This window comes from Buteo buteo, chromosome Z (genome assembly GCF_964188355.1).
Source record: "Buteo buteo chromosome Z, bButBut1.hap1.1, whole genome shotgun sequence".
Classification (NCBI taxonomy): Eukaryota; Metazoa; Chordata; class Aves; order Accipitriformes; family Accipitridae; genus Buteo; species Buteo buteo.
The window spans coordinates 37,287,199-37,301,332 of NC_134204.1; the positions used below are offsets into that span (position 1 = coordinate 37,287,199).

The window sequence follows — 14,134 nt, forward strand, 5'->3', positions numbered from 1 at the left end:
AATTATTGTGATACTTGCCAACATTTTTCAATTTTCAACATTTACATCTTTAGAAAAGTCTCTAGATAATTTGATTTAAAAATCAGTTACTAGATAAGGTAAGAAGAAACAGGTTATATTGAAGTTAAAGGTTTGAGTTTGGCTATCTTGGGATTTTTTCCTAAGTATAACCAGGATTTTCTTTTATTTCTGAAAGATAATTTCTGTAGTTTGAATTCCATAAGGCCAAAACAAGATTTAAATGAAATATCACTTGTGAATGACCACTGAAATATACTTAGTCTCTAGTTTTTAAAATGTTTTCCCATCTTTCTACATAAAAAGTATGGTAAGCCAACAGGGGGAAAGTTGTTGTTGGTCATGAAAATATATTTGCATACATGATGCATATATTTTTACATGTTATCCCTCCCTTTACAAGATCGATATATGTGAGATGCAAACTCATGAGTTGTGGAAAAAGCCAAAATCACAGTTCATTGGTTTGGGGGGCGGTTTGGGGTTTTTTTTGCTTATGGATATGTGTGTTTATTTTGCGAAGGTCCACAGGTTGGATAAATACTGGTGTGTTTCTCAGTAACATGAAGATGGTATTTCATAGCATGAAGGCCACCTGCTTGTCAAATCTCCTGCTTCTCGTAGTAGAACCATTGCCAGCTTGTCAGGCATTATTTCTTACAGAGAATTTCAGAGAGGACATTTATTTTGCTATTTAGCAGTGTCAAGGCACTCTGTGAAATATTGTGTCTTGTTTTGGGCACCACACATAAAATACACATATTGGAAGAAAGGAACAAGAATTCTAGGAATTTTTGAACATGTCAACTATGAGAAAAGATTGAAGGAGTGTAATTAATGAAATCTATAAAATAACAGATCAATGCTAAAGACTGAAGGACTGTAATAACCACTTAATGTATAAAAGATTTTTTAAAAGGGCTAGTGGTCAGTTTGTGCTTCCATCTCCTTTAAGGAGAATGGATTTAAGTTTTCAAGAAAGGTGATTCAGATATAAGGCAAATTTTCTCTCTGAGGGCACAGAAGGCTGCCAGGAGAATATTCTCTGCAGTTAAACCAAAATTTTCAGGAGTAATCTACTTATACTCTTTTGCACATGTGCTAAGTTTAATGTATTCTTGACATTATTACCAGTCTTTCTCTTGTAGCAATTTTGGTTTTTTCCTCATTCTCAAATGGAAGGACTTTGTTTAGGTAACTAGCACAGGAAAAATATCTTAATACTGAAGACTTTGAACAATGGAGCTAGCAGCTAGTCCTTGCAAACTTTTACTCCTTGGACACCAAGTTCATCTTTTCCTCCATGCAGCTTATTACTCATTGGTTTCTAGTAAGATGTGTCAGTGATCAGAAAGCAGGACCATAACAACAGCTCCCACATCTTGTCCTTGGGGGAACAATGTCAGAAAGAAACATATTTGGTCCTAGAATTCTTTTGAACTCCTCCAGATTTCAGAAGGGCAATCTTCTCCTTCACCAGTTCAGCACTGTTAGGTCTTCTGCAAAGCTTCAGTTTCCTGTGTTTGACCCTATTTTCTTACCGATCCCTAACTGAGATTTCTTTGTCTAGTTTATTACACAAAGGGAATTGGCATTTTTGTTAGAGCTTGCATCTCACTCTTTCTCATTCCCACAATCCCTTGTTTAAGCTTGTATGTTCAAAGTTAATGCTTGTGCTCTGTTGTCCTGGCTACTCCCTTTCACAACAGGAAGAAACTTCAAAAGACACATCCATAGCCAGGAGTACAAACCAGAAGAGTACAGCCATTCTCATCACTTTACCAAGGAAGATGCATGAGCCTTCAGACTGCGTTTGATTTTTTTTTTTTCTTTTTGGTCTCTCTAGGCATAAAGGAATAGGAGTCAAGAACTAGGTAATCTTCAACAACAGTAGAAAAGGAAAGTGTTACAACTAAGACTACTTCTGAGACAAAAAAAATGGTATCTGGGAACTACACCTGAGATTTCTTTTTAAAAATGGTTATCTACAGCATTCCCTCCTTGGGATTGTCCTCATTTTTCTCTGCCTTAGATCCCAGTTGTTGCAGACAGTGAGTACTGGCTCACAGGATTATTTGGCATCCCTACAGAAGTCAGACACTATTACTCTCCTTGTAACCCTAAGGGAAGAGTTTTTGTGGTTTTGAAGCCATGTTTGTTTGCCTGAAGTGCCTGGACCTCGTGGACTCAGTTACTGCTACAGGAGGTAGAAGAATATTTATACTTCCTTACTAATGCTTTCCACCATCTGATTTTCTCTCCTACAGTTTCATTGGCAATTAATGAGGTAATCATGGACTGTTCCCATAGCTTGTGTCATGTTCAGGTTTATTTTTTTATCACTCCAGGCTACCTTTGATACCTAATGTCGCAAGAGCTTCAGTTTCTGTCTCAGCAATGGAGACTGTATGACTAGCATGTCTCACAAGATTTGCAGGCACCTGAAAAGGATTTACTTTTTGGTGGCTGAACTGGTCTGCTTGTGCACAGTTTTCTGTTCGTTCACAGATTCAAATGCAGTCCTGTGGTCTTTAGGGTATTATGTCCACCAAAGAGAAATGTATGACTTTGTCTATTATCTCAGTGAAGCAAGCAGAAGAGAATGAGGGAAGTACTAGGAGACAGCAGCTGTAGGTCTGGTTCAAGCTGGGACATTGTATTGCAGGGATTAGGCACAACTACAATGTTGTCCTCAAACTGTTCATGTATGTGAAAATAATTGATTGCCCAAATGAGCCATAATATTGATCATAACCATGATAAAGGAAAAGTGTATTTCATTTTATACATTAGGCTGAAAACATGGCTTTTTCTTGTTATGGTCCCTTCAGCTGTTTAATATATAATGTAAGGAGTACTTTACCCTAAACTGTTCATTTATGCCTGTAATTTTAGCAAGGGTTCCAATGATAACATAAATTACAAATTAAAGATAAGACTGTGGGGGTTCATTTGCAAGAAGCCAGGGATGAATTACCACTTTAATTTATATGCATTACATTGTAGTGGTAATTTTTAAAAGCAATTCATGGTTTTGAAAAATATCCCTGTCTTTGCATCCTCCCCAAAATATCTGTCATCAGCTTCCTCATACCTCTCAGAAGTAGCTAGCAATATGCCTTTATTTTCTTATATAGAAATGTAAATAATACATTAATATTTGTACAGTATCACCTTTATGTGACTAGAAAAATTCCAGGTTTTTTACCTTTTTTTTTTTCCCCAACTCTTTGTTGCAGATTTGTATTTTTGTCCTGCTCTGTGAGAACATTGGACTTTTCCAGTAATTAAATTTGTTAAAACAGTTTACACTTAAAATGTTTTGCTTTTACACAGCTGTCTACATTAAAAAAAAAAAAAAATCAAAACAAGCTTCTAAGGACATTTTTTCAGCTTTTGTTGATATCTGAAGCAGTTATAAATTAGATGTTTAAATAATTGTATAAAATTAAATATAGAGCTATCTTTATAAATTTTGTTCCTTGAATATTGCTACCCACTTCTAAGAATACCTCTGATTTATTAGTAATTTTTATCTCAAAATAACTTCTATCACTTCCTCAAACCTTTGTATCTTTCAGACACATTTTCTGTAAGTTGACAGAAAATAGTCTTTAACAGTTGAAAAGTTGAGATTTAAGCAAATGAAAACAATACAGAAAGAGGAGGCCAGAGTATGGGATATGGAACAGCTTTCCCTACAAGCACAGAATTCCTGCCTACTTATATTTGAGATGCGGAAGTATTTCAATAGAAAATGGTTCACTCTTTAAAACAGATGGAAATGAGGACGGGTTAAATTAATATTTCACCATTCTTTCAGCTGTTTTGTTTCTTTCTTGCTTATATATTCTTTTAAAAATAATTGTAATTTTTAAAGATATGAAGCTGTATGCTTCAGAAATAAGCACGTAAATCAAAAGTTTAAAAACAGTCTTTAAAATAGCATTTTCATTTTGGTTTCTCTCTATTTTATGTGAGCTATACGGAAAACAGATGGAAGCATTATTAATTTTTTCCCCCAATGAGTTTTAGTGCAGCATATTTGTATGTGTTATCTGAAACATATGAATACTTAGTATTGCTGCTGTTAAATTCGTAATGAGTTGTAGGGATTGTGAAATTCCCTGACTGGCTCTCATGCAAGTAGTTCATTTGCAGTGCTTAGATGTGTTAAGATTAAGCAGGGGGAATATGGCAAGCACTATCCCTGACCCTAGATGAAAAATTCAAATTTCTAGCTTTATGAGTTTGCCCCAACTCTTGTGTTTGGTGAAAATCAGATAAATACTGTGTAACCCTGCAAAAAATCTTGCAGTAAAACCTAGTCCTAACTGTAAAATATTGCATGGATTCCATGTCTTATATTGAAAATTCTCTAGTAAGTAGAAAGACATGGAAATCTTGGGGCAAATTTTATGCATCAGATGGAAGTCTTTGCTTGTATATAGCAATACTTGATGTGCACAGGCATGTTAGTGTTGGAATACCCAAGTCAACTTGTATTTGTTTAAATGGCAATGGTGGGTACATAGAAACATTGGTTTTGGACTTCAGCCCGATCTTCACAACTGGCTTGCTATAACATTCAGACATTTTCAAGTGGGACAGTGTTGTGATATGTCTCCAGTTGTATTTTCATTTTTAATTTAATTGTAGTAAAACTTATTTGAATGTACCATGTTGTGTCTGCGTAGATATTAATACTTCAAATAAATTAAACTACGTATGTAAGATATAGTATAATATACTGTGATCTTAAATATTTTTCTTTTTAAGAAATATTAATTTTTTATGTTCTGTAATTTTTGTCTGGAAATGTTAAGGCCTTGCAGACAAGGTCCTTCACATCTGTATATTCTGGCAGGTTGCATCTCCGCATTGGAAACTCAGTCCCTGCAAAAATTAAAGCACATAGTTGTGATCATATAATTGATCATAATGAAACTACTTATATAAGTAATGTTACATACATAGTTAATAGTCCTTATATTACTTTGAAATTTGCAAGGACAGATGGAGTGCTGCATCTGCTTTAGTACGAAAGCAAGACAGTGTTCTTAATATGTACACAAATTAGGCATAAGCTACAGCAATATTTACTCATACAGAGACATGAAATGAAAGCAATAGAAAAGGCAAGCTAAAATAGAATTGCTGCAGGTCAAAACCCTTATCTTTGAACTAGCATTATCGTTATAAAGATGACATGTTTTAGAAGCATTTTCATCATATTAAAAAAATTACCTATATCATTACTAAGTTTTTTCTTATTTCCATAATTTATTTGAAAAATCATTGGTTGCACAGTGTGCAGTTCTGTATTCAGGCTTGTCTGTTTATAACAGCAGATGATTTCTTGGAGAATTGGGCCAGAATATATTAGTCCAAATCATTTATACATGAGTGTTTGTGTGTTTCTCTAGAATAGATGTATGTGTTCTGGTCTTGATCTATGTGGTATTATTATTCTTTACAAAAGGAAAAAAGACAAAACAAAACAAAATTTAAAGTGGACCTATCTGCTCTGATTTTATTGATATTATTTTTTTATTTCATAAGATGCTGTAGCCAGATAAAATGTTGTAATATTAGGCTTTTATAAGTTGTAGAATAAATTGAGCTATAAATTAGCTATAAAATAGCTAAATTAAAATTACAAGTAAAACATTTGTTTATGAAGTGGTATACAGTAAATAGCCCTTTATAAATGATGATTACTCTGATCAGTACTAGCACATGATTAAGAAGACATTCAAAGACTTTGATAAAAGTCTTTGTTAGTGATTACAGCTGTATTCCCAGTAATAGCTGAATTTATAATTTGTATGTGTGAAAGGGCCATTTGTAGATAACAGTGTAAACATTGCTTTTGTAAAGCTGATGAACTGCAAATGTGTTACAGTGACATTATCAATAGGGCAAGTATATTTTGTCTTCAGTAAAATACTTGAGATGAGAAATATACCTCTTATCTGCATGCTGGTATCTGTATTTCTCTGCTGGGAACTAATTTAAACACTTCATGAGAGATTGACATTTTCAGTGCCTTAAACATCCTTAAAAGCTGCTTTGTTCATTGCAAACCATATTTAGTATGACCTCATAATAATGTAGCACACCTCAAGTGTCATGGCTGTCTTTACTATGCACATTGGAGCTGGGTTCATCTATACTAGACAACTGCACTTCAAGGAAAGATTTTTTTTTTCTTGATAGGCAATTAGCAGTAATTAGGAAGATTCACTTCAGTAAGATGTCAACATGAGATTGTTTAAAAAAGTTGAATGTCAGTGGCTTTAAAAGAAGTTGTTTTTTTTTTTTCCCTGACACATAGGTATGGCATGTGAAACATGAAATGTTAATTTAACTTTTCTGCTTATTATTCATGCACAATATTATTTTGTCATTCAGATATTACACTGACAGAGTGCAAAGGGTGTTAAAATAGTGCTGCTAGAATAAAAGGAGGATTAATCTACCATTGGCCAATTAGCCAAAGGGTACTTAATGGTCTCTAAAGGCTACTGAAGTCTAACAACTAGCTAAAGCACTGGCAAAAAGTCCTCTATATTACCTTCATTTACTTGACATTTTGTGAAACAGTCAGCTGCTGATAACTGCATTTGGCTGAAAAAAAAATTATAACTCAGTGATACAGTAATTTTTACTAAAATTTCAGAAGAATAAATAGCAAATAACTTTCACATTTTAGAACTATTTCTTGCTTTTGGTGGGCCTTGTTTCAATTTAGGGATAGGATATTAAGCCACCAAAGACTTCTGTTTCATATTTTGTCTTCATGTCTGGAATACTAAGTAATCAACCACTTACAGCACTTGCATGAAAAAAACTTTCACTGAGGATTTGGAGTTATTTGCCTTTTCTCTATATGACCACATTAAGTATGCAGCACAGTTGGCTTTATAGTCTGGTATATATCTTTTCATATTTTCAGATAGCTACATACCACCTTTATTAATTTTAGCTTATTTTTCTGAGACCCATCAGGCAGAGGTAGGTTTTGATTCAAGAGAACAAAACAGGGTTAAGATTAGTGGGACTGACTCAGTAAATTTTGCCTTGGATATTGTAAGTAGGTTTATCATTATGTTATAATAACATTTGATAGAGCGTGTAAAATCATAAATACCTAACTCAGTGCCTGCAAATATGTTTTGTAAAGTTCTTTCATGGTTTATGTGTGCAACAAGTACTGCTTATCTTTTATATTTTTCATGGTCAAGCTAAAGCTGTGAGAAAATATCATTCTATGTAAAACCTTCAGCCTGTTAGATTTTAGAACAGAACTTGGTACATTAGCTATGCATATAGCAAATGTATCTTATTACCTACTGTAGCAAGGTTTCTTAGAGAGAAGAAGAAGGAATATGTTGACTTCAGGTTCCATATAGACATCTCTACGCACATTGTAATGTTTTCATCTGCCAGGATTTTAGGATGGGAAGCCTCATAGCAAATACGATTTTTACACATCTGAGGATATTTATATTAGTTATAGTTGGATTACAAAAAGTGTAGTAAAATAATGTTGTGTCATTGCTTAAAAAGGGTTTCAAGAACACCTGATTTACATCCTATTTTATAATTTTGCCTGGAAGTACATGCCATATAATATATTCTGCAAATATAAATGCATGGGATCACATACAGCAGTGGCAGTGCAGTACCAGCCACCACCAACAGAAGTGTCATTTTCATACATGCCGGTTGCAGTAGGAGGATGACTGTGCTGTAAACTGAGCTAGAAGCTTCTCAGAGGTTCGTTGTGATGCCAAGGAGCAATAGGCCATTCCACGAGCTTCCTACATTAATCCATTGGGCCTTCCACGTAGCTGTCTTTCTGAGCAGAGGGATTATGGTAAAAAGCCTTGCTGAGTCACTGGAAGTTTTACATTGACTACATAGAAACTGAAATTTTCATCACTTATCCCTTTGTGTACAGCAGAACAGAGTGTCATGGGTATACCAGGAGCAAGGAGATTAAGATAGGTGGATGTTAAAATATTGAATCTATAAACATCTGTTAAACCAAAACACTCTGGAGGAGGTGCAGCAGACAAAGGCCGCTACATCGTGGAGGAACAGTGGTAGCCTGCCTTTACCAACATCTGGTCTAGATGGTGTTTAAGATTCTACCTTTCATCCTGGTGACCTCTTCCCCTGGAGTAAATCCGTTTTACTCTGTCACTCAGGATTTGTGTGCATGGTAGCACACACACACCCCTGCCTACCCCCCCGCCCCTACCCCGTGTCTAAAAAAGAAAAGTCTTGACCTAAAACTTAGCAAGTGGTGAGGGACAAAAGGTAATGAACTTGCTTCTTAAGTACACAAATGCAAAGAATATCTTTTAGGCATAAATACCTTGCTGGGACAGGGGGGCTGTTTTTCACATCCTGCATAGATTTATATGGAATTTTCACATAACCTTTCAATAAATTGCAAGTAGAAGAATGATGCAATAGAATTATCAACCCTATAACACCATTTACATTGTGTCCAGAGCTGTTAAGAGACAACCTTCTTCATATGTCTGATTGCAACTGTGTCTCTGGCTTTACCTGCTTTTGCAAGTTGAGGGGTGTTTGTCTTGTACATCATATACTGCTTTCACTTCAACCTCGTAGTTCTGATGCTGTTTCTGAATTTATGTACATTCATATTTTAAATAATTTTTTTCTGCCTCCTCACTTAAGTAAATTCTATAACCAGTGTAGCACTGTCCTCTTTGTTACCTGTCCCATGAAAGCCCTTTCTTTTTCAATATATTTGCTGTCATTTGGGGGGATGTGGCTGCTGCAATCATGGCGTTTTAGACTAGATGCATTTTGGTGGCAGCAGTAGCCTAAGAAACTTCTGAGAGTCACAAGGTATCTTGGGCAGATATGGGGGCATTTGTAATTTTAATCAGAGCTATTGATCTAGCTATGATTTTTTTTCTTTTCTTTTTATGAATAATTTATTATAGAGACACTGAATCATGAAATTCCGCATGTAGAAATATTGGCTATACTGGACAAATTAACCTAATCCTTATATCTTTCTGTACTATATCTTTCTCTACTACTACTGTTGTTGCTTATTAAAGAAGCCTTCATTTTGTGTTTTACTCAGACTATTAATTGTGAGAATAATATATTAAATTAAGGAATAGCCAATTAGAAAATACGTTAACACTATTTATCTTGTGTTCAATAATGACAGCAGATGCAGAAGAGAATGGAAAGATTAACCCCTATACTAAGAACAGTACTTACCTCAGATACATATGTAAACTGCCCATTGGCTTTAATAAATGCACTTAAGTGTGAAATACTGTTAGAGTTTTGACTTTAAATACAGGATGCTTTTTCTTGTATCCATGATATTTTTTTAAGCTAATGCAACATCTACAAGCATTCTCATGTCATTCATAATGGGAATAAACATGACCATAAGTAGTTTTTCTTTTATTTGGGTATATATGTAATCTTCAGATGATCGGTATGGAAGTGTATGTATATATAATAAACACATATATATAAAAAGTTTTTTCTAATAACATCAAACAGTATAAAAATCTATTTTTTAGTTAAATAATAAAATGCTTGGAAATAGAACACTATCTTTAACTTTCTCTCACCTCTGTTTTTTTGTGTACCAGCATATAATCAGGCACAGATTTAGTAATTTCAAGCTGTAGACTCTTCTCCAGTTTCTTATAAAGGTTCTTCGCAAAGAAAGGTTTTTTTGCCCTTTGAGAGATTTCAATACCATTTTGTATAATTGTTCCTTATGTAAAGTACTGTATTACAATCTCCTTTGCAAAAACAGGATAGTACTGTAGTTACCCTCTTAAGAAGCAGAGAGTTGTTAGGCCATTGGTGGCTTTCAGCTGACTACAGATTCGTGGAAGTTAACTAGCATGAAGATTATTTCAGTTCCCCTTTTCACAGAACAACATTCAATATTATTTAAATTAAAACAAATATTTTATTTAAAAGATAAGCTCTATAAGGAGTACTGTGAAATATATTGTTACAAAGATTGAGTAAGTCTTGTCAGTTGTCAATCAAGTGCAACAAGACTGAGAGTTTGTTTGCATGTTATTTATTTGAACTAAATCCCTAACAAGCTTCGTCTGCTAATTGGACTTAGCATTTATGTTGCTAAATGAGAAGCGTTTTGGCTGCAGCATAGGGTGGTAAGACCTACCCAGTGGAATAAACAACTAACATCTGTTATCCTGTCCTGCTCCAGCTTGGCTTTTACCACTTAAGTACCTCAGCCTTAGAGTCAAGGTTATGGAATATGTGGTTCTCTGGCTATGGTGCATATATGTGAAAGGGAAGAAATAACACAACATGAGTAAAGACCAGCCAACCAGAAGATATTTAGTGCAGCTGGTCCACTTTGCTTTAACCTCTACAAGCCCTACAAATATCAAAACAAAAGCCAAGAGAAGGGTGTATGTTTTATAGCAGTTGTCAACACAGCAATTCAAGTGAGCTTACAGTGGTCACCATTAAAACAGATTTGACATTTAACCACCTTTAATACACATTGGTGTCTGAGACACCTTGATATTTCTTCATGCTCTGTGTAGAAATAATTGCTGAATCCCAGAGAGGCTCTAGGTAAACAGGTTTCAACAGTAACTACTGTTACAATTTTGTATGATAATTTTTTGCCTGTCATGGTAAAAATAGAAATGTGTACAGTCAAAATTGAATTAGCTTGCCTTTTAAAAAAATTCCTTGTTTTTAATGCTAGTTGATTTCTCTTTCCTGCTGGGTTTGATCTTTGTGTGGGCTAAAGAATTCAACCAAACAGCTATGCAATATAATTACAGATAATATATTTTCTTTCATTTCTCTTGAAAGCTGAACCAGAGAAGCATCATATGATCAAGGAGAAATGTTTTTAGGATGCAATTGTGATTATTTCTTCTATTTGTAAAACAGGTGTTGACCTCCAACCTGGCCAAGTGGCAACAGGAGAAAGAAGATTTACAAGGAAAATTGAAGTTGAGAGAACATCTGTCTCATACTGCTGGCAAGAGTGATGCCATACCATCTCCTTCAAAGAACCCTGATTTAGAGATGAAACAGCTGCAGTGCAAACTAAAGGTGACGGAACAGATTATCTAGTGCTGAGGATAATTCGTATGAACAGTATTTCATAACTGGGTCAAGCAGATATATGTATACTCACGTGCATATTATTTATCTATCTTAGCCAATGATTAGCAACTTGGGTGTTAGATAAGCTTTGGTGTTAAGTATATATGTGTAGTCATAAGCAAGAGAATTAAAAGTTACAATTAAAACAATTCTTGCAGATCAAATAGGCTGGACAGGGAGGCTTTCTGGGTTTCACACAATGATTAAATGCATCCTGTTGGAAAGTGCTGTGGAATTACTGCAATGAGGATTGTGTTGATTCCTTTCTTCCTTTAAGAAGGAGGTAAGCAATAGCTATCTGTAAAAGGGGAGCAAAGAATTTGATCTGATGGGGCAGCTCAGGTAATGTAACAGTGTTATGTTACCTGTATGTCACTACTATTCTTGTCTTCAAAGAGACGTCATTCTTTTTATATTTGTTTTTTTGTAGATTAGCCGGTAGGAAAATACTAACTTGTTGATTTCATTTTTCATTCTCCAGTGATTCTGTTATATGTGGATGATGTAGGTGCTGGACTGTATTTATCTGAGAGCTTTCTCAGGAGGTGGCCTGGCTTGAATATAATAATTCTTCCTCTCTTCTCACTGGAGGAAATATATGTGCAACAGAATGTCTTAAAGTTGTTTTTTTCCATCATTTTTGTTTAATATTTGAGGAAAAAGAAAAGGTCAAAATGGTATAGCTCCTTGCTGCTAGAAGAAATGGCACACTAGCAAGCTGGCTGCCAAAGGCTCAACTACAAGAAAAGGCCATATATGAGCGATATAGCTGGCTCTGGCTCTGAGTCCTAGATTAGCTGTACTAGCGCACGAGATGCAGGTAGTGCTCAGACCTCTTAGCGGTTGATGGTAATCATGGTATTACAGATCTTGGCTATACCACACTGAACGTGTAACATCTAAATTCAGGGATTAGTAAAGGTAGGTCACATTAAGGAAGAGATGAGGGCAGCAGGGAGTAGCCCTGAAAAGGTGATAATTTGATCTACTTTAATTATGAGAAAGAGATCTTGAAACCGTACATGCTGACTTCTTGAGTGTTGATTTCAGATTTGGGTTTGACTAATCTGCTTCTGTTGCTGGTGAGTGGTAATTTCTGTTAATTAGGGTTGTTCCTTTTAGATCTATGTCCTCATTATCCAGAAACCTAGTAGTCAATTTCTCTATGAAAGTAAGAAAAAAAAAAAAAAAATCCTCATTTTTTAAATACTCTGAGTAACACTCATGCTAGAAGCCTACTTTATTTGTCTGGTGCATGTGAATTGCAACATATATTGCTGAAAAATCAAAGCTTTTTTTGTTTCTGCAGCAGAAGAAACATATAGCAAGCATATATAAATCTGATGTCAAAAATACTAACATGACTTTTAATTCCTTCTTAAAGATATACTACATTTTTAATGTAAAAAATAAGCTATGTATGCAAACCTACATTTTACAGTAAACATAGACTGTGACCCCAAATGCAGATTAATAGACTAAATTCACTAGTTGCTGAATTGGGTGAGAGTTTTGACTATAATTGCCTCAAAAGCAACTTAAATCAAGTTACTGAAATTCTTAGCCTTATTTTGACCTAATAATTTTTCAAAAATTTAAGGCCTGCAAGTCATTTTTAGCAGAAGAAATTGGTAATAGTTGTCAACTATTCCTCCAGGCTATCTAGCATACTTAAAAAGGAGATACAAAGTTATTCCCCTAAATGTCTGAATGTGAAAGCAGCAAAAGCTTTATAGCTCAAAATCTCAAAATACCTGGGTTTGTTTGTTAATTTTTTTTTCTCAGAGCTATCTTTGCAATGTTTGTTTATGTTGTATATAAAGACTCCTTTTATCTTTGTAAATAGGAAGAAATGTGTTAAGTGTGGGTGGTGAGTTTGGAAGCAAAATACCATAAGCATATGTCATTGCCTCTGAGCACGTGCAGAGGCCCATCTAAGTATTCAAGTTTGTGTCTGGTGTGTACACCATGTAACTGGGTGCTGTGCTTCATGGTAATGAAGCTCAAGCTCAACAAACAGGTCTCAGGAATATTCTGCTACCATACACCATTTTAACAATTTTCTGGTTATACCTCACATTATAATAATAGTAAATAGACTAGACAAGTTATTAAGAACAATATTTTACATCTAACTATGCACACAAGAATATATACTCCCCTTGAGGTGCACAGAGTTATGTACAATACTCCCATTAATGTTAATAGGTGTTACAAGTCTGCACTGAGCAGAGAAATTCTCCTGAAGTATCCTTGTTTACAGCGTGTCTGATCTATTTGCTTATTGTTTATACCTAATGAGTAAAAAGCTTTAGTACAGAAGTTGAACCTGCATGCATGTATGCACACATATATGTTGTGCTTACATTTAACACGTATGTATCTTTTGGCAATACCTTTTGGAGTTCTGAAATCTCTATATGCGGTATGTTTGAGCTGCCATTTTCAGCAATGGCATTAATTGCATATGCTCAGATTGCTAAGATGGCTACTTAGTTAAATTTTGGTTTTTTATTTCTGTAGAGTGATTCAATTGTTCTGTATTTACATCTTAGGTAGATAATCTGTGTGTTTGCATGGAGGAATTGAAGGGTTTTTTTACTTCCTACTATATACAATGAGGAAAGGCCAACAACTGTGTAATTCTTCACTGGAATTACACATGCCTGAAAGTTAGGATGATATAAGTAGAAGTATACCATTCAAGGATGTAGTTCAGATGAAGATCCAGTTTTATTTCTGTTCTGTTCCCTTTTCAGCTGACCATGCTATGCAAGAGAAAGTATGGTCCTGATGGGTGCACTGGGCTTGCAGGTATCTTGGGGGGAACATGTGTTAATCATACATTCTTAGAGCAATGGAAAAGTACTGATTTTGATCATATTTTCCAAAGAATGTACTTCTGCTTAAGTGTTGCTAGAAAGTAAGAATG

At 34.9% G+C, this 14,134-nt stretch overlaps 1 protein-coding gene across 5 annotated transcripts in view; it reads left to right on the top strand.

Moving 5' to 3' along the window:
• Positions 1–14,134, top strand: part of CNTLN (centlein) — a 199,485-nt gene that overhangs the window by 153,091 nt on the left and 32,260 nt on the right. For all 5 annotated transcript variants that reach the window (XM_075021816.1, XM_075021817.1, XM_075021818.1 and 2 more), the window contains one exon: positions 10,984–11,148. In XM_075021816.1, the coding sequence (XP_074877917.1) occupies positions 10,984–11,148 (165 nt within the window). The remainder of the gene's footprint in view (positions 1–10,983; positions 11,149–14,134) is intronic.